This window comes from Cloeon dipterum, chromosome 1, assembly GCF_949628265.1.
Source record: "Cloeon dipterum chromosome 1, ieCloDipt1.1, whole genome shotgun sequence".
In the NCBI taxonomy this organism is placed as follows: domain Eukaryota; kingdom Metazoa; phylum Arthropoda; class Insecta; order Ephemeroptera; family Baetidae; genus Cloeon; species Cloeon dipterum.
Window position 1 is genome coordinate 10,211,537 of NC_088786.1, and position 18,761 is coordinate 10,230,297.

Below are 18,761 nucleotides of genomic sequence, written 5' to 3' on the forward strand. Positions count from 1 at the left end.
AGTTGCCAACGTTAAGAAATAATTCCAGCCCCATAGCGTTTCATTATGCTGCTCATTTTTACAGAATAACTTAAAAAGTACGCAAATAGCAATAATTTTTATTTAATAATGCTTAATTTATCTTTGAAAATAGTAAAAAAAATTTGAAATGATATTATGTACACAAGAGTTAAATTATTTATAGGTGGCAACATTGCAGCAATACAAAAACACAATCATGATCATGTGTGTTGTTTTGTGTAGCATAGTTCACGATTTTACCCAGCAGTGCACGTGAAGTAAAAAATTTTGCTCTTTTCCTTGAAATTGCTGCATTTTTAAAGTAATTTTGGAACCAGTAGGACTTCAAGAAGTAAGATAATATAAATATATTGTTTAATTAATTTATTTGACATTTTTTCTTACACATTTATATCCAAACGTGAACAAATATGTATACGATTAAAATTTGTTGTGTTTTGCTTCGCAGGCCAACATGCCGATTCAATTTTGTCCTTGGTGTGGCAACATGCTTTCACTCACTTCGACGGAAAACAGTGAAGAAACGAAAGCTACATTGGCGTTTGTCTGCAATACCTGTCCTTACTCATTCCTGATGGAGAACGAGTGCGTGTGCCATTATATTTACACGAAACGGAAGGAGCTGGACGACGTTTTGGGTGGCGCGGACGCTTGGAAAAACGTGGACAATACGGAAGCCCAGTGTCCTGCTTGCAATCATGACAGGGCCTATTTTATGCAGTTGCAGACCAGATCTGCGGATGAACCTATGACTGTTTTTTACAAGTGCTGCAAAGATGGCTGCGGCTACAGGTGGAAGGAGTGAGTTATTGGACCTCATTGTGTTGATAATATAATATAATATATATTTATATACTTGACTCTGAACTGGAAACTTAAGATTAATAGTATAATGGACTGATATAAATTATTGAAATAAAAATTTGGCAAAATGTAATTTTGGCGTTTACATTTTATATTTTTCGCACGGTGCCTATTCCTATAATAACTATTAGCAAGTACATAATTTGAATTGACTCATAACTTTAAAATTAGGTCGCACGATGCGAAGCAAAGTACGCAGATATGGCAGATATATTCTTGTTAATTCTGCCTTGTCATAAATACATACAATAATTGGATATAAAATCACATAACGTTTTTGGACAGAATTGGCGAACCGTGCTGGCAAAATAGAGCCAAAACGATTAATTACATGGAGCAATCTCTCGCCGCGCTGAGCCACTGATTTGTGTTTTATAATAGGATTGAGTCATAATTCCTTTCCTGAAAGTTGTAATCTTTCAAACGAAATGGTCAGTTTAAAAAAAAGGAGAGGTGGGGCAGCAGGCGTGCTTTATATTTCTTTATGACCTTGTGACTGATTCTAGCACCAAATAATTCTACGGGAGAGGTAGGTGTTTAAAAATTGCCCTAAGGCGCGCTCGGGCTGTAGAGGAAACTTGTTGCATGACAAGTTGAGCTCCATAAATACACGGGTAAAATATAATTTAAGTGCTTTAAAGCCAGTACCCGCAGAGCCCGCTTTCTTGGTATTATTCAAATCCTGCAACACAGGAATTTATCAACGCCTTCTTCAGGTTTTCATAAATTTTGCATGATAATCTCCATCCTTATCTTATGTCTTCATTACGAGAGAAAAACAGCAAGTTCTAAATTTGAAAATATTTCTTATATTTTAATATTAGAGTTCATTTGTACATTTTGGTCACGAAATAAGGCAGTTTTTATCGTCGCGTGGAGTATTTTTGTGTCTGGCCACTGCCAGGGCGTCGTTTGGGACGTATGAGATTCTAACTCCACCATAGGCTCTCCTTGGTGGCAAGCTGTAGTCGGCTTCATCCTCAGAGCTGCTTGAACTGCTCGACGAGGAACAGGATGAGGAGTAGCGACGCGGTCGACTGGGTCTGCTAGGACGACTTGGCCGCTCTCGCTCCTCAGGCTCCTCTTTCACGCTGTCGTCGAAGCGGACGCTTCTCCTCGCCGGACTGACTTCGTGGTGGACTTCGACTCGCGTCTCAACACTCAGCTCAGGCGCTCGAGACAACCACCTGTCCAGGTCTTTTAGCATTGGCTGCTTGGAGGTACTGGGACTCATTTTGAGGAACTGCTCAAAGTTTCTTTCCAGAACCATTCGATCCAAACCTGAAATCATCACATACAAAATATTTTACGTTGTTGAATGACAAGCAATTAAAATCATATCTGCAATTTAATTCATATTGAATTATTGAGCACTAAAACTTTTACAATGTTTGAACGGTTGATTCCAAATCAAAACTGAATGTTCATATTCACAGGAACTTTAGCTTTGTTTAACTCCAATTTTTTTAGCTAATTTGAATATTTTATATCTGTGGTATTAAAGAAGGTATCATGTTTCCCTTTTTATTTATACTTAAAGTAAAATTTTCATTCAACTCTGGAATTTAGTTAATTGACAGGGAAAATTTAAATTTGGCCATTAGTAGATATTCAAATGGATAAACTAATTGGTCTTAAAATTCCAATTTTACCCATTTATGTGGGAACAAATGGAATTTTGCCATGAACAATTAGAATGAAAATTTAATCGACTTTAATTGACACTTTGATAATTTATCTAACAAACTACCAAGTCCCAATTCTTCTTATGAAAATGCTTTAAATTTGTTGCAGAGGTAAAATTGATTATTAGTCAAATATTATAAATTGTATTGAAGTGTTTAAATAAAATTACTGGCGAATCTGGACCGATTTCAAAAATTAAATCAATAAATAGTTCACAGGCTTATTTACTCTCATAGCACTACTTTACTAATTTAATTTATAAACTTAATGCATAATATAAAATTCCACTGACCAGCTGGCGATGGGGTCCATGGAGAGAGAGCAGACTCTTCTGTCTGTAGAGCAACTTCACACCTTTGCGGCAAAGCTGTGGCGCCGAGCAGGTCCAACTGAGGCACTCGCGGTTGAAGCGCTCTCCTACCCATTTTTGGTGATCTCATCTGCGACGGACTTGGGGGCGGTAGGGACGGCGAGGGCGATGTGCAATTTGGTGGAGGGCTGTCATTGACTGGGGTAATTTCACTGACTCGAGAGGGTGACTGGGGAGGCGGCGTCGTAGGCGGGCTTGAAGACGGCACGGGCGGTGGCGAGGATGAATCAGTCTCTTCTTTGGGCCTGAAAAAGAGTTATTTTGGTTTAACGTCATTTTTCATCGTTTTTCATAATGTATTATTTATATTGTATGGAATTGAGTTTTACATCGACTAAATTGGTAAATTGCATGTATTTAAATATTCATCCTACTGAATTCAGATATTGATTGCTGAAACCCGCCTCTATTAAATTTTGTTACAAGTTTACAGATCTAAAGTCATGTTCATTCAGCTGAACTTGTTAAAGTAAATAATATTATTTATTGGAGAATAATCAAAATTTAAATTAATTAATAGTTAAATTTAATAGTGCCGTGCATTGAAAAAGTTTATGTTTCAGCTCTTCACACACATTTCGCGTACTAAACTGTTTAAGTTAACTTGTAAGATCAAAGGCTGCTAAGTGATTAAAACTGATTTTCTACTTGGCTCAGATCCAGTAAACAGAGAGACTAAGTATAAATAAACCAATAAAACTTTATGCTTTCTTTTCATAGCGCTGACAGGCTCTTAACTCTCATCATTCAACGTTTCCTTCGCCCATCAGACTAATATATCACGACGCACGAAATGTCAATTGGGTGTGCAAAAAAGCGGCAGTTGGACATACTCGACGCACCTCTGTTTTCTCAGAATCCCTTGTGGCACTACAGGGGCTAGTCTTTCATTAACGTCGGGCGGCGATATGCTCGGCGACGGCTCCTCTATTGCTAGAGCAGGAGACTTTGGCTTCTTGAGACACGGCGCCAGCGGTGCTTTTCTCGCTGGCGACGGCGACAGCGCCATCGAGCACGTCACTGAGCAGAAGATCGAGCCTCTGCGGGGCAGGAAGGGCCGGCCGAGCAGCGACACGTGACACGACTGGCAGCAGAAGCAGCGCTCGGTGGCGTGCCAGTGCTGCCCTTGATGGCTCATCTGTCCTTGGTCCACGCCGATCGCCTCGGCGCACGAGTCGCAATACTCGGCAAACAGATTGTCGAAGCAATGCAGGCAGAAGGGCCGGCCGTCCCGCATGATGTAGCGCTCGCCGCCGAGTCGTGTGTCGCACTCAAAGCAGGCAAAGTGCTTCATGTGCCAGGCGCGCCCCTCGGCTTCTGTGCACTCGTCGGCTAAGATGATCTGCAAACAATTCCAGGCTCAGTTTAATGCAAAACATACAAAGGCGTGATTGGCAGTCAAGTCGATTTTTGCACGACACTAAAGATTGTCTATAATAGAGTAAGAGTTGGGATATTAAGATTGAACTTATTGTTTTAGGCCATACTAAAGCTACACAAGCAGCAGGGAATTAATTATTACATCAATTTAACAGAATAAAATCATACACCTAAACAACAATAATAACGTCTCTTTGGAGGGGGAGAAAATTTGTTCAGCGCAAGTGGCGAATTACAAATTAATTTATTATATTAGCAATATCTCGACATTCAGAATAATTATGAATTTGGTATATCAAGCAAAACAAAATAGAATAATTTCGACACGAAAATCCGACACCCCAACACTAAAACTCTGTAAAATGTCCTGTTATCATGAATTTTTTAGTTTGCAAAATACGATTCATACTTCGTTATTTCATATATGCTTTGATTTGTTTTTTCAAAATAATTTGCCCGCAAAAGAAACGTCGATGATCTGATTGTTAGCGATTGAATAGTGCAGCGATAAAACTATAGCTCTGATCACTCAATCGCAAGTTTTGGTTTAAAAAGATAAAAAATCTACTTCTTGACTCCAGTGAAACACTGCCAGCTCTTACTGCCTGATATTTGTTTTGAGATCAAATGACAAGAATGAATGGATTGCGTAGGCGGAAAATGGTCAGAAAAGGCCCAAACGCGATTTAAACTTTGGCAAATAATAAGTACACTAATATTAAATTGAAATGCCGGACATTTTCCTAGAAGCTAGCAAACGTTTTTACTTTGGGTCTTCTAGTTTCAACTTATGACAAAAGCCCCATTTTATGAACAGGAAAACCTTATGGAATTTCGGTTCAACATGAAAAAAGGATCTGGTTAGATTCTTCTGTAAAATATGTGTCCTGCGTGGAAATAGAACAATGCGCGTCAACATCAAAATTTCACAATCTTCAGTTTGGCACCTTTTATTATCTATTTCATAGTTCCATGTTAACCAGATATTCTTTTCATGGATATCATTTTCTTATTTGCATAAATTCTTGTTTTCACCTGGATGTTACTGACAAATGTAAATGTAGTTATTGTAATGCTGATCTGTATAGTAAGTACCATATTCTTGACTGTCCTCTGAAACATTTGACTTGAACCAAAGCAGCCTCATATAAATGCTGGAAATAGTTGTACGCCGTTGGCGTTTAATAAATATTCTATTCTATTTCATAGTTCGATGTGCAATACGGTGTTGAAATTCGTGTAGACTAATAAACTAAAGTTAAAAATGATTCCATGTCAGTACTAGGTCTATGACACCAGAATGAATAAGTAGGAGTGAATTTTTTGAAATATTTAGAGCTATTGAGAAAAATCTCAGTTAAATAAGTAATTCTCCTTTTTTGCCTTCAGTCAGTTTTTGGTCCAATTCTGAAAATTAATAATATGGCTTGTATAGTCGCCAGTTTCATAGTCATTATTCCTTGACTTGTGAATAATTGTGTCAGAAGGATCAATCAGAGCTTACAAAAAATATCCAATCGACTTAAATCCAAATTACAGTAATTGACGTCTGGCTCACCTCGTCGCATGCGGCGCAGCGCGGTTTCAGCGTCTCTGCGTGGTGGCGGCCGCAGTAGAGTTTTCCCTCGCGGTAGAAGTATATCAAGTCCACGAGCAGCTCGTTGCACACGCAACAGGTGAAACATGCGGGGTGCCACTGGACCGAGGGGCCGGCACGCGATGCTGTGACGCACATGTCGCCGAGACCCAGAGGCTCCGAGCACTGCAAAGGAGGAGTAATAAAAATGAGAAAATGTTGGTTGCTTTTATTGGTATGGACGGTCCAGAGAGTTATATTACGAGGCCATTTTTATTGTTTGTTTCGGAGGAGCCGGTTATAAAGGGTTAATTGTTCCTAATTTGAACGAGCGTATCTTGATAAGGCTGAGTGAGTGTTTTTAGAACGCGCCGAGAGCTTGCTTGTAATTAGGACGTTTTACTGAAAGCTTGAGAAAATGCATCAGATTAGAAGACAAAAAATGGTGCTACTTGTCTTTTAAAACGCGCTAGTGCGTTTCCCACAAGGCAAACGCGCGCGCGCGATTTGTGATCCAGGCCATTCGGATCAGATTTTGTAAAACCCTGGCCCTCGGATCATGCGCGCTGACGATTCAATTAAAACTCCGCCGAGAACGTCAATTTGAGCAGCGATAAAATGCAAATTTGGAAATGCAATTAACATTCATGATAAAGCTATTTCGGTTGGTTTGGCCCCTGGAGACTGGAGAGGCCCGATCCATTTTTATTCCCCTCTGTGCCGCGTGTTTATAATGTAAATATTCCAAATCAATTACGGTGAATGAGCTGATCTACTCCTTAATTCCAGCGAGCCGTAATTGCTACGAGTTTATTAGGTACGCCTCTTTCCGTTTAACTTAAATCGAAGTAATTCATCTCGTCAAGAAATTGTAATCCACTCTGGTGATTTATTTCGAACATTGTTAGCAAATGATTGAGTTATTTATATTGCTCATCGCACATCAAGCGTCAAAGTAATAACGGCGCAAACACCTGAAATTAGGCTCGAGGGCAATGAGAGAGGATTAATCTCACTTAGCAGCCGAAAATAGATCAAGCCCGCGGACCCCTACTTGCTCGTTGTATAAAATTATTCAAATAACTCCTGCCGGATAATTGTAGAATGTCTTTGGATCGCGACCAACCACAAAAAAGCAACGTGCAATTATCACCGAGGCGTCTGCTCCGCAGAGCTAAAAAGCAATTAAAAAATTCTCCTGGGCTCATCTCAGATTGAATCTGCGCGCATTTGCCCCGATAATCGCGGTGCTACATTTGCCGGACGGCCGCCGCCGCCGTACTGCAGGCCGACGAGCAATAAAATAATTATAACTTAGCAATAACCACACATCAATCTTTGTTACAGTTACGGCAAAGATGGAAAAGCGCGAGGGCAACAAACACATTCGCTCTCTGACGCGCTCGTGTGCGCAACCCGAGTATTTTTATGCATGTACCAGAAGCGAACGAACATGGAAATGAAACAAATAAAATGTAAATTGAAAGAGCAAACGAGAGGAGCAGGGCAGTAATCGACGTGCACAGAGCACGGCAGCGGCAAACAAAACAATAAAATTACGGCCTTACTCTCATCTCCTCTCCGCAGCGGATAATTTTCGGTTCATTCCTCTGCAATATTATTTTATGCTCATTTTCCTGCATGTTTGCCCGGTTTCCGTTTCTCATTTCGTCTCACCGCTGGCAGTCAATATTTGGCTATGGCGAGGCCGAAAAGCAGTGTTTGTCCACTCCAAAAAGAAGACTCTCGTCACCACTCACAAAATAAATACACAGGAAAGAGGCAAAAAACGACGCGAGGGCACAAAAAACGATCACACGTACTGCCAGAGAGCAGGGACATAGATTTGCCGGTTCTAAAATTACTGCTCTCCGCCAGCGACGCTCTACTAACGCTCCATTATATTATTTTTACTCATTCCCATGTCCGAACGGGGAAAAGAGACGAGCCGAGCAAGAGATGGCAGACCGCGAGGCATGAGAGGGACGTGTGCGTGTCGGCCGGCCATAAAGGAATGCGATAATTACGCATTATTTTCACATTACACTCACCGATCCGCAGGAGCCGCCGGAGGCCGCTTGGCGCACACAGCCCCGACCTAACGCTTCCCGCTTGCGCTGCGCCGAGAAGAGCCGCAGTTCGCGCTTCTCCTCCTCGGATAGGCCGTGGCAGTATCGCACCTCAGAGTCGTGCGGCGGAAGCTGTTGTAGAAGTTGCCGTACGCGGTAACGCTCGCCCACCGAGTTGACGTACGGCACCTTGTCTTCAGGCAGCGCCGAGAAGTACAGGTACACCTGAAGAACATATAAGAGAGATTGGATGCGTTAAAACGACTGGACATTTCAAGAAATGGAGTACAGCACGCAGCGCAGACCGATCGTAGTTTTTCGTTGTTTACAGCAGGTCTTTAGTCTGGAATTTGGTCCTCTGTTTGCACCAGACAAACACAAAATTGAGCTGGCTCTCTTTATTAAATATAAATGTCTTGTGAATTATCTAGAGAAACCCGTTTTTAAAAAAAATAAATATATGAATATTATGCGACGCCCCAAAGAATCAAACAATATATTTGTAAAATTTTTAATAAGAAAACAAAAAACTCTATAATAAGTTGTAATTATTTAACGCAATCTTTACGAAATCATTTATGATATCAGATGCTATACCAAAAATGCAATCTTTTGAGATTTTCTTTGTACAGGAGATTTATGTGTTGACTAGACTGCCAAATGTTAAATGAAACCACACTACTTATATTATGGGATTTCATTGACAAGGATCTTTCGTCAATTTCGTTTCCAAGTTGTAAGAATAAAAGGAAAAAAAGTGATTCAAAAAGAAAAATAACTATCATTAACCACGTTCACTTAATCTCAAGAGTAAAGCCACGCGAAGAGGCGATACAGCGAATCCACTTTAACACAGAGTGGCCTTTTGTAAAACGAAAAGTTCTTATCTGCCAGGGAGCTGTCGCGTATTTTGAGGCTTGTTGTGTATTCTCTTTTTCTCTCGGGATAGACGCACAATAATAAAAAGCTGCGAGCTCTTCTGAGAATTTTTTCGCTCGCCTATCTGATGATTGAGGTGTTACATAAATTTTTGTCATGTAATATCCCGTGCTCACGCGATGCCAATTCCGCCGCATGAAAAATGAGCTGCGCCAAACCCACATGCCCAAGCCCGGTTTCATTGCTGACCGCAGTGGATTTGATAAATTTGCAATTAGCCCCCGCGTCTTTTGATATTACGATATTTCCATATGCATGATGTCGCGTCCTCGCATCACGCGTATGGAGATGCCTTCCAAATATTCGGTCAAGACTGAACATGTTGTTTGAGCAAACTTTTTACAAGGCGATCTCCCGCGGCTCCAAAAACACGGCTCAAAATTTTTCAATTAACTTGCTGCGCGCCGAGAGAACCTCATGTTTTATAAATCAAGCGGCGACTGCTGCTTTGTGAAACAATATCCCACGCGATTAATCTCAAAATGGTTAAACGGACTATTACACTAAACAAAGCGAGAGCACGGCATTGTGTGTTTTAGGCATTGGGCACAACTTGTTTGGTGATCCATTTTTGTAACGGAATAAATTTAAACACCGTGTTCCTCGATTTTTTCATCGATACGGTTTGAGGTTTGAGAAGGGACCCGATTCCGACTTAATAGCACTTTAGATCAGAGTGCCGCTCTTAGCGGAGACATAATCCAGAGAAAATAGCATCCTAGTGTGAGTCCGCAAGTATTCGAAAGCAATCGTGAAAAGTTATCAAAGCACACGCGAGAAATTGGACGTGTTTCGATATTAATGGATTTTCCTTCCCACAAAACGCTCATCAAGATCGAGTTCACCACATTTTGGTGCGGAGTGACACACAACACACATGAAGACTGCCTTTGCCATTCAATTAATATTCCCTTGCTGCGTAGAGGCAGCGAAAATAGATTAGAAGAAGGCCAGTGAAAATATCCGCTAATGATTTGTGCCTATAATCGATTATCATTCTGTCAGTCAGGCTTTTGAAACAAATATAATTATAGTCTACAATCTAAACATCAAGCTGTTCACTTCTCAATATATTCGTCTTCGATGTTGGATTATTTATTTTGTTGCTTTCTGTTAAAATAAACCCTTATATACTAATCACGGATTGCCATTCCGGCCATTCCCAATTTGCATCTTGTCAACGTAAATTTGATATGGAGAGAGAAAGGTGATTCAATCCTGAGAGCTTTCCATTTGTACGAGGTCAATAGGGTCAATTTGCTAAATAGTTTAGTCGAAAAAGCACCGCTGACCACAACTTTCAAATTCCAACAAAAATTGGTTTTGCTGTATTAAAATTGGATGATACTAATGGCTAATTCAATGGTTTTACGTAGTTGTTCCAAGCTATGAAAATAGAAATGACAAGCGCTGAATGCGCTCTTGCGGCAAGTGCCGGGTGCCATTTAGGGAATAATTTGGTTTCGAATTTGCTTCAGGTTACAGGTAGGGGAATGCTAGTGAATGACGAGAACTCTGCGGTCGAACTGGATGATCTTTTAAGAGATGGTAAAAAGCCGCGCGCAGTGTCCGATTCCCTCACTGAAAGGCGGAAAGTTGGGGTGCCACAGTCGGAACACACCAACAAATGAAATTCAAGCAAGCATAAAGAAACGGAGTCGTGTCGTGCAGGCGCTGTGCACCTTTAAAAACTCCCAGTCACTTTGAAAAATGGTAACTGAAGACAAATAGGGTGGCTGCTGCCATACAGGCAACGCAACAACGCAACGTGACCTCTGAATAGAGAAATAAAAAGACCCAAGCGCTCCTGATGAATAGGTGAGCTTATAGGTTTTTACTATATGGGGCAGGACATTATCAAGCATGAAGAATCAGTCTGTCACAGATCGTAAATCCTAGGAATGCAACCTCTGTGTGGCGAAATAAAAGAACAATTCCCAAAGGTCACGTGCGTGGTTGAATGAAGGGAGAAACATAATACAGTGAGCCGCCGCTGTTGCAGGTTTGGTTCTCGGTTCTCGGACTCGCTCACCAGTGAGTCCACTGAATATATATTTTACCTGCGAGAGGCTCTATCTAACTCTGGCAGGCCACTTTCTCCCATGCCAGGTATAAGAGCTTCGCCCCAGGGGACATTTATTTTATTATTTTAGGGCCCGGCAATTCACCAAAGGCAGTCATCATCGAAGGAAGGCCAACGATTCTGCTTACCTGATCGGGTCGCAGCCCCGGGGGCACCCAAGTGTACTCCTCGAGGGCGCAGCCGGAGTCGTCGTCGCTCTGCGAGTGGCGGTGTGGGTCGGCGGCCACGGCCGGCGGCGCCGCGGGGTGCGGTGCCGTCGAGGCCGCAGGTGGCGACGGCGACGGGGGAGGCGGCGGGGCCGGCACCCCCCGCACCATGGGAAACGCGTGGTCCTCGCGGGGGCACTTGCAGTTGCGACAGGTTTTGCTGCGAATCAAAAACAAACGAAAACACGTTATTGCGGTTGAAATAAGAGCAACTACCACTCTTGCATTGCACGCGAGGTACAAAACTCGACGCAGAGCCGAGTACACACTCCGTGTACATTTTGCATTTTAATTATTATTCATCGGTAAAGTATGCGCTGGAGTGTGATTAATCGGATTTTGCCGTGTGGGAAATGGATCGGCACGGCCGGAGCAAGTGCAAAGGCGAATGGCAAACAGGAAAAAAGACAATCAAGAGAAAACGAATCGATCGATGCAAGCAGAACGAGCAACTGCGGAGCAGCTGAAACGGAAAATCTAATTTACGATTCCAGAAAACGCATTATAAAAATCCGTTGGCTAGTGTTTTTTATACTATGTGTAATAAAAACCACCCCTAAAATGACATCAAATTCAAGTAAACTAAAAAGTAAAAAGGTTTCTCTACTTTAGCGGCGGCAAAGCGTGGATCGGGCTTCTGAGCGGTCCATTGATAGGTGGGTTCCTCGGCGGCACCTCGGGGTTGTTGAGCGTCTGAAGGGTTGTTCTGCGCCCGTACAACTGGCGGTAGTACTTGCTCTGATCACCATACACCCAACACACTTTCCACCACTGTCGACACATGAGGACATTGTTCGCGGGGCCCAGGTGGGCCTCGGTAGATCCCCCGGTCATTTCGTAGCCGTGCCTCCGCTCTCGACGCGGGTCGCGCTCACACTGAAGAGGGAGCCACCGAAGAAACGGCTGATGCTTAATTGCTTCTCCTCCTCTTTCGTGTTTCGACTCCAATCATGAAATACATTTCTAACACTAGCCAACGGGGAATATTTTTCTTCTGCTCAGCACTTCCTCCGCGTTAGTTGGTATAATCTTGGAAACTACAAGAGCCGCCGTTGTTTCTAATGGGAAGGAAAGGCCCCGGCAAAAAATGATCCCGCCGACGGGTGAAAATGTATTAACGACATACATTCACTACATGGTGTGTAATTTGTGCATGGTCGTGGCGGTGTCTCGTCGTTCCCTTCACGTACGCTGCCAAAAAATTTCCACGCCGGCGTCGGGACAAATTTTACAGTTCCCTCTAATGTCTTAATCAAGCGCGACAACGAAAAAATAAGTGTCGTGGTTACGAGGGAATAAATTTTAATTTGCCACCTTGTCGCCGGCCATATCTGCTGGCTCTCATCAGCAAGGTTGAGCTCGGCTTTTTATGCGGCTGGTTTTATAGGAATGTTTTAAATTTTACATGCAAATGATGGGCAATTACAAGCTGGGGGGACTCGCAGGCAGATCTTTGATTTATCTGACGGACTGGGCGGGCTTTAAAATGCAAATCACCGCCGCGGGCAGTTACCAATGTTCCCGCTCGCTCTCTTTGGCCATCAAAAAGGGTAGCGAATAGTAGCGGGCAGATAAACCGCAAGCTAGAAGCTCGCGCGAGGTGGGGTGGGGTGGAGCGAGCGCAGAGAAAAAAGAGCGCGACGAACACGGCGTTGCTTATTAATTTAGGAGCGCATCAATTTGTGATTTCTCGTAAACGATGCGCAACCGTAGGTGTCTGGCCGGCAAGCGCGAGGAATTTCGACCTGCGGAGGAGGAGGATGGTGCTTGCGTGGACCGCCACGCGGTGGCAGCACTGACCGGCCGCGGAACAGGTGCATGCCGGTGGAATAACAGGTAGGGGGAACGGCCGATCGGATTGGGGAGAAGGCGAAATTAATGCTCGGCCGAAGAGACGGACGAGTGCGCGTCATGAAGACCGCTTCCATCTCCCTTTGCCGCTATTTCAGAGTCTTTTTACAACTAAAACAAGGAGGGGGCGAAAGTTAGGGTTATAAAGCAGCCGCTGCTGCCGCCGCCGATGATGCAGCGCGGGCACAAGTGTTTCGCCTCTAATTTTAGCCGTGAATGTGTAAACACTGTCCGCCTGTAAAACATTTCCACGCGTTTTCCTGATCGCCGGCCGCGGCTGCTGGGCGCAGGAAGTGAAGGAGCACATGTTTTTTGAGGTGCATAGGCGCTCACAGTCAGTCACACTTTAAAAGCCGGCACAACAATGCAGACCCGGTGGGAATGGGAAAATCGAATGAGATTAAACGAGTTTTCTTTTATTCCCTGGCTCGGCACCGTAAGGCGCATGTAAGACAAAAACCGATTAATAAACAACAGGCGCCCGGGCGAATTATTTACAACTTGAGAAACAACACCTCCGACTGACCGCGATTTTAAAACACTCTTTCATTGTGTCTGCCGCTCGTCGACTCGTGTTTTTCCCTTTCATGTGCATCAAATGAAGTCTCTCGCCAGCCGAGGACAATTGCCGTGCTTTTAAAATAATTGCCTTTTCACAAGAAATATGAAAGCTGGAATCCGGTGCATAGGGCACACAAGTCGACTGCTAATTATATGACGTCGCCGCCGAGCGTTATTTGTTTCAATTCCGTGTGCATTTTTTTGCCGGATGAAACTCACTTCTTTTGTACTCAATCGTTTCTCAGCTAGCTCTTTCTGACTTTGCCCTATTTTAAAAGAGTTGTCGACTGCTGGCGTTATTTCTACTAATGTTGCGGAGAGCGCGAGCCGTTCCTTAATTTAAATTAACATAAAACCGGCTCGGGATGGAATGAATAATCTGTATATAAGTCTCTTTCGACGAAGCATGTGTGTTTTTCACTTCGACGTTGCATAATCTACGCTCATTAACGGTGTTTCCTGGATTCGTATAAATCGATCGCTTCGTTATGCTTTATGTGCACATTGATGCTGGCTGCAAATGACTGCGGCAATTTGAATCGGAATTCGTAATATCGTGCGAGATATGATTTGCCTTTCGTGGCTTTGAGCGTTCATAAATTATTTAACAGGAATATATGGCCCCATAAACGATTTCTAAACAAATCTTCTCCCGCACAAAAATGTCTGCAATTTAGATAATTAGGGAGAAAATTTTTAAGCTACAGTCATTTGCTTCTTTGGCTAACATGCACAAATAAAATTTTTGGATAGCGTGCTAAATATGCTAATTTATTTTATATAGTAAAGGAATCAAATTATGTTTCTGTAAAAACCTCACATGGAAAGCTACAATCTTCTTTTCAAGATATAAACAAAAGTATAATGCTTCAACCAAAAACCAAACAGCATAATGCATAAAAGAATAATATTATAAGAACGAAATATACAATATTATAGCTAATAATAATACGTATGTACTCAGCGTGCGTTTTAATAAAATAAAAGCGATCAGAAAATATACAATTATTAAAACACATGTGCACGGTACAATTGTATTCGATTGCGTCCAGGAAACCACAAAAATGTCACTTCTGATCTCTCAAAAGCCGCAATAAACCAGATATTAATTTTTAGTGTTCGAACCTGCGGAGTAACCGCATACATTTCTGTTAACATTTTGAATCATGCATTAATCAGAGGCAATAATATTAACTATGACGCATCGTATTCTGAGAATGAAATACTAATATAATATTAAAACTATTCTTATTTCGTTGCTTAACTTTTAATCACATTTTGAAAAGGTTATTCATCTGCAGCAGCTGCACAGATTGCACGTCGTGGGGAACATTTTTAAAAGCTCATTTGCAACTCAGGGATGTATTCAGCATCGGCCAATTAATTTCCATCAAGTCATTAAGAATTAAGCAAGCCCGTTTGTATTGATAAATCGCTGCGCTCCTGAGGAAAATCGAATCTTGACATTGAATAAGAGAATATTAATCAACTACTTCTTCTTCAGGATTTTAAATTGAGCTTTAATCAACCGCAAAAGTTTGCCTTACAACGCGCGGAGTGTTGCGGCACGAGTTGTGTAATATAGTAGGCACAGTGACGCATACTAAACACAATAAACAATCAAAGGCAAAACTGATATCTGTGAAAAAGGTAATTCTAGCATGAAAAACATAACCAGAACAATGACACACTCTACTAACACAAGAAACAGACGCTTCCACCTTTTAAACAGGCACGTCCTGCAGCATATTCAAGGTGAATTATGGTGCAGCGTCTCAAGCGCTGTCATGTCTTTTTTTGGTACTTATTGATGCATAAACAGAGTGAATTAAGAAAAATAAAAAAACGGAAAAGAGACTGCGAGAGTCAGAAAGCGAAGCAACGGCCACAAAAAGGCAGGCAACGCCAAGCGAGCGAACAAAGCTGCACCGCTGTGCGCGGGCTATGTAAACGCTGACTATAGCCGCGGCAGCAGAACCGATTTTCTCGACGATATAATGCAATTATAAAACGCCCCGGCCGTAAAATTCAGAGCAACCCACCCTCTGGCCACACAAGACGAAGAATCGCGGGAGGGTCGAGAGAGCGAGTCTGTTTCCCGGAGATAATCTCGGATGGGTATATGTGACGGCGTTAAATATTTTCACGCGCGCCACTGCATAATATTAGGCCGCGCGCACAGTCGGAGCAAAGCGGCAGAAAAGCGTCTGTTGCTGATGTTTATTCCAAGCACATCCTAGCGGTTCATAAACTCGGCGCATACTGCTACTGCCTCGCTCCATTCTTCTCCAAATTCACATGTCATCGCTTTTCTCCCTTAGTCACACGAATTTATCTCTGAGTCATTTCAGCATATATTTATGCGGGGGATTTTGCGCATTTCGGAGGGCGCCTCTTTGTCTGGGCGCCGCGACGCGACGGGGGTGCTGTTTCGGCCGGCGTCTGGGTGCCAAAATGCTAATGCCCCCGCGCAGCACACTCTTCCTGGAAATTCCGTTTAATTTTGCTCATAGAAGGCTGGCTGGCAAGCGCGGCCGTTTAATCCGCTTATTAGGATTTTTTAATTCCAACTCACCGAAAAACGTGCCGTCGTGCGTTCGTTCCTCTGTTGATTTTGTGGAAAATAGTGGATAAATCGGAGAGAGGAAATCGTGTGAACTGGAGGGGCTATTAATCCTCAAGGTTCCGAGCGGCATGTAATTGCCGGCGACCCCGTGTTGACCCCCTAACCCGATCACGACTCGACAATTAAGCAAATATTTTTGTTGGAGTGACCAAAGCGGCAACGCCGCCCTCGCACCTGTCCAACAGGTTGATTTTCCTTCAATTCGCTCACCGAAAATTGCGTCACTTGCCGCGCTTTGCCAACTAATTAAAACAATTGCCTTTGCACTGCTGGCCACCATTCAAGGGTGATGGAGAAATTTTATAACCCGATTGTCGCTTATATACTCACCGCCAAAAATGCTGCGTGAATCCTGGACATTGATCGCCGCAGTGCAGGCATCGTCTGTTCGGCTCCTCTGCTGTGTGACAAAAAAATTGAGTGTACATTTCAGGAGCCTGTTTTCGGATGAACGGTGTCGGTTTCCCATGGGACCGAAATTTATTATTATATTGCCGATTGATGAGTCACGGCAACATGGACGGTTGTCGATTCGAGAGTGTGTACTCGATCGGGTTGAGGAAATCAAGCATTTTTTTTTTGTAACACTTCTAATACCATGTTTAGCCGTTAATTGCACGAGTTTTAGCGCTTATTAGGGGTTCCTAATTTACCTGGCAGGTTGAAATCCATGGCGGTCAATCATGGAAGTCCAACGATGTGTCGCACTGCACGATTAACATCCATGCCCAAACAGCAATTCCAGTTTGTAACTGCCACAGGTGCTTTCCGAGCGACTTTGCCTTCGCGAGAAAGATCTTCGGCGGCCTGAGTGCCTGTGCCTCTCTCTCGTTCTCCGCCAACCACATTCCCAGTCGCCCGCCCTTGCCACCTACTGGCCGACCAGTCGAACTAACGAAACCCTTTCCTTTTCTCCGCGGCTTTTCATGGGAACTGCGTTGGGAGGAATTTTTAAAGCGGCCGCCGTACTACCCAATAAAATACACTTAATAACCATATAGGTCAATTTCGCATGCAATACATCGCCCGGGGGATTTTTCGCTGCAGCCTTTCTTTGTTCTCTGAACTCTGAAGCATTTTATGTATTTACACCTTAATTATAATAATTTCCGTTCAGAGAGCGATACAAGGGAAAAGCCGTTTCATACCATTTGTAATATTGAAATACGCCACAAAGAAGAATTAGAATTACCAATTGTTTAGCAAAGTGAATTTGCTATAGTATGTACTATATCATGCGTGGTACAATATACCTATGGTATACCCATTAATACCAAAATGAGGGCTTTTTATAAGGGTGCTAATTCCTTTAAAACCTGTCAGTCAAGGAGATGGGAGATTATAATTTTATGTGATCAAAATAGAAATCTTGCTCAGTGGAAAGTCATTGAAAAAATAATCAAACTGGAACATTATTTAATTACATTGAAGTAGTAAAGATAACCTCAATACTCATATTATTATCCTGATGAGAAATAAGAAAGACTTAATACCCGCAAGATGAGTGACAATTAGATTTCTATCAAATCAATCTATGGCATCAGGCCTGGTAATATACACGAATTTCGATCTCACCTTTGATTAATCAAGTAGTAGTACATTTTTTTGTTCTGCGTTTAATGTGTCAATGAAATTTTGCTGAAAACTAATCAAATTATAAAAATCAGGAAAACCCCGAAGAACTTGTTAAAGATTCTTAGTTACATAACGAAAAAGTATCACACTTATCAAGGCTTCGCAATAACCCGGGTTTTTCCTGAAAACCTAATATCATTACCTAATACCGTTTTTTTGCGAAATTTTCCGAAAGATTAAATAATTTATAATTATAAATTATGTCAGATCATCTGTATTTAATATAGGATATTATGCTATAATGAATTAAAAAAAATCAATTATAGCGTGATTTCACATGAAATTGCTTTATATTATACTAGATTAATAATAGTTTCGTTGAAAAAGGTTTAAAAATTGGGAAGATTTCCAATGTGGAAGTGATAATTTACCATTTAGTATTATGTTTGGTTTGGCGCAAGCATGCCCTTATTTCTGCTGTGGTCTAATTTGAGAAAATGCCAAAAAAATTAGAAACCCCTTAAATTTAGTTGGGGTTACCGTGCTGGTTGATTGCAAAAGCCAGTAGAATTTTCGCAAATTGGTGAACTTGACTGTTTAAATCGCTTTATCTCCCGATAAAACCTATTGACTATACTTTTTAACCTCGGGATTAAATTTTAACAAATCTGAAAATATTTCAAAAATTGAAACATTTCAATTTTTTCAAAGAAATTTCGAGATTTAAAAATAATAACTCTTTGTATAAGATTGATAATACCAACACCCACTGATAATATGTATTACATGAAACGTAGCTATCGATTTTGTCACAAAACAGTTCAATTTTTAAAGACAAAAATTCGACAAATTCTACGGATGAAGTTTTAACTGGGCTACAAGCCATTTTGGAATAATCTAAATTTTACTGCTGGATTGCTATAAAAAGGGAGCTGAAAGAAAAATAGAGAGCAG

General features: G+C 42.0%; 2 protein-coding genes across 4 annotated transcripts; one reads left to right on the plus strand and one right to left on the minus strand.

The window, feature by feature from the left end:
- Positions 1–216: 216 nt before the first annotated feature.
- On the plus strand, positions 217–958 carry Polr3K (RNA polymerase III subunit K). Its single transcript, XM_065487972.1, has 2 exons — positions 217–352; positions 470–958. The coding sequence occupies exon 2, from the start codon at positions 476–478 to the stop codon at positions 824–826; it is 351 nt and encodes a 116-aa protein (XP_065344044.1). The 5' UTR covers positions 217–352; positions 470–475; the 3' UTR covers positions 827–958.
- A 717-nt stretch (positions 959–1,675) lies between these two features.
- Positions 1,676–17,150, minus strand: LOC135941654 (protein prickle-like). Of its 3 annotated transcripts, none has more exons than XM_065487272.1 (8): positions 16,886–17,150; positions 16,563–16,629; positions 11,117–11,354; positions 7,949–8,191; positions 5,880–6,083; positions 3,784–4,283; positions 2,864–3,186; positions 1,676–2,166 (listed from the first exon to the last, which is right to left on the minus strand). In XM_065487272.1, the coding sequence occupies exons 1-8, from the start codon at positions 16,902–16,904 to the stop codon at positions 1,730–1,732; spliced, it is 2,031 nt and encodes a 676-aa protein (XP_065343344.1). In that variant the 5' UTR covers positions 16,905–17,150; the 3' UTR covers positions 1,676–1,729. The 3 variants fall into 3 exon arrangements, with proteins under 3 accessions (XP_065343344.1, XP_065343335.1, XP_065343325.1); XM_065487263.1 differs by having other exon boundaries at positions 16,563–16,632; positions 16,886–17,141; XM_065487253.1 differs by lacking the exons at positions 16,563–16,629; positions 16,886–17,150 and adding an exon at positions 11,802–12,355.
- Between the last annotated feature and the right edge of the window lie 1,611 nt (positions 17,151–18,761).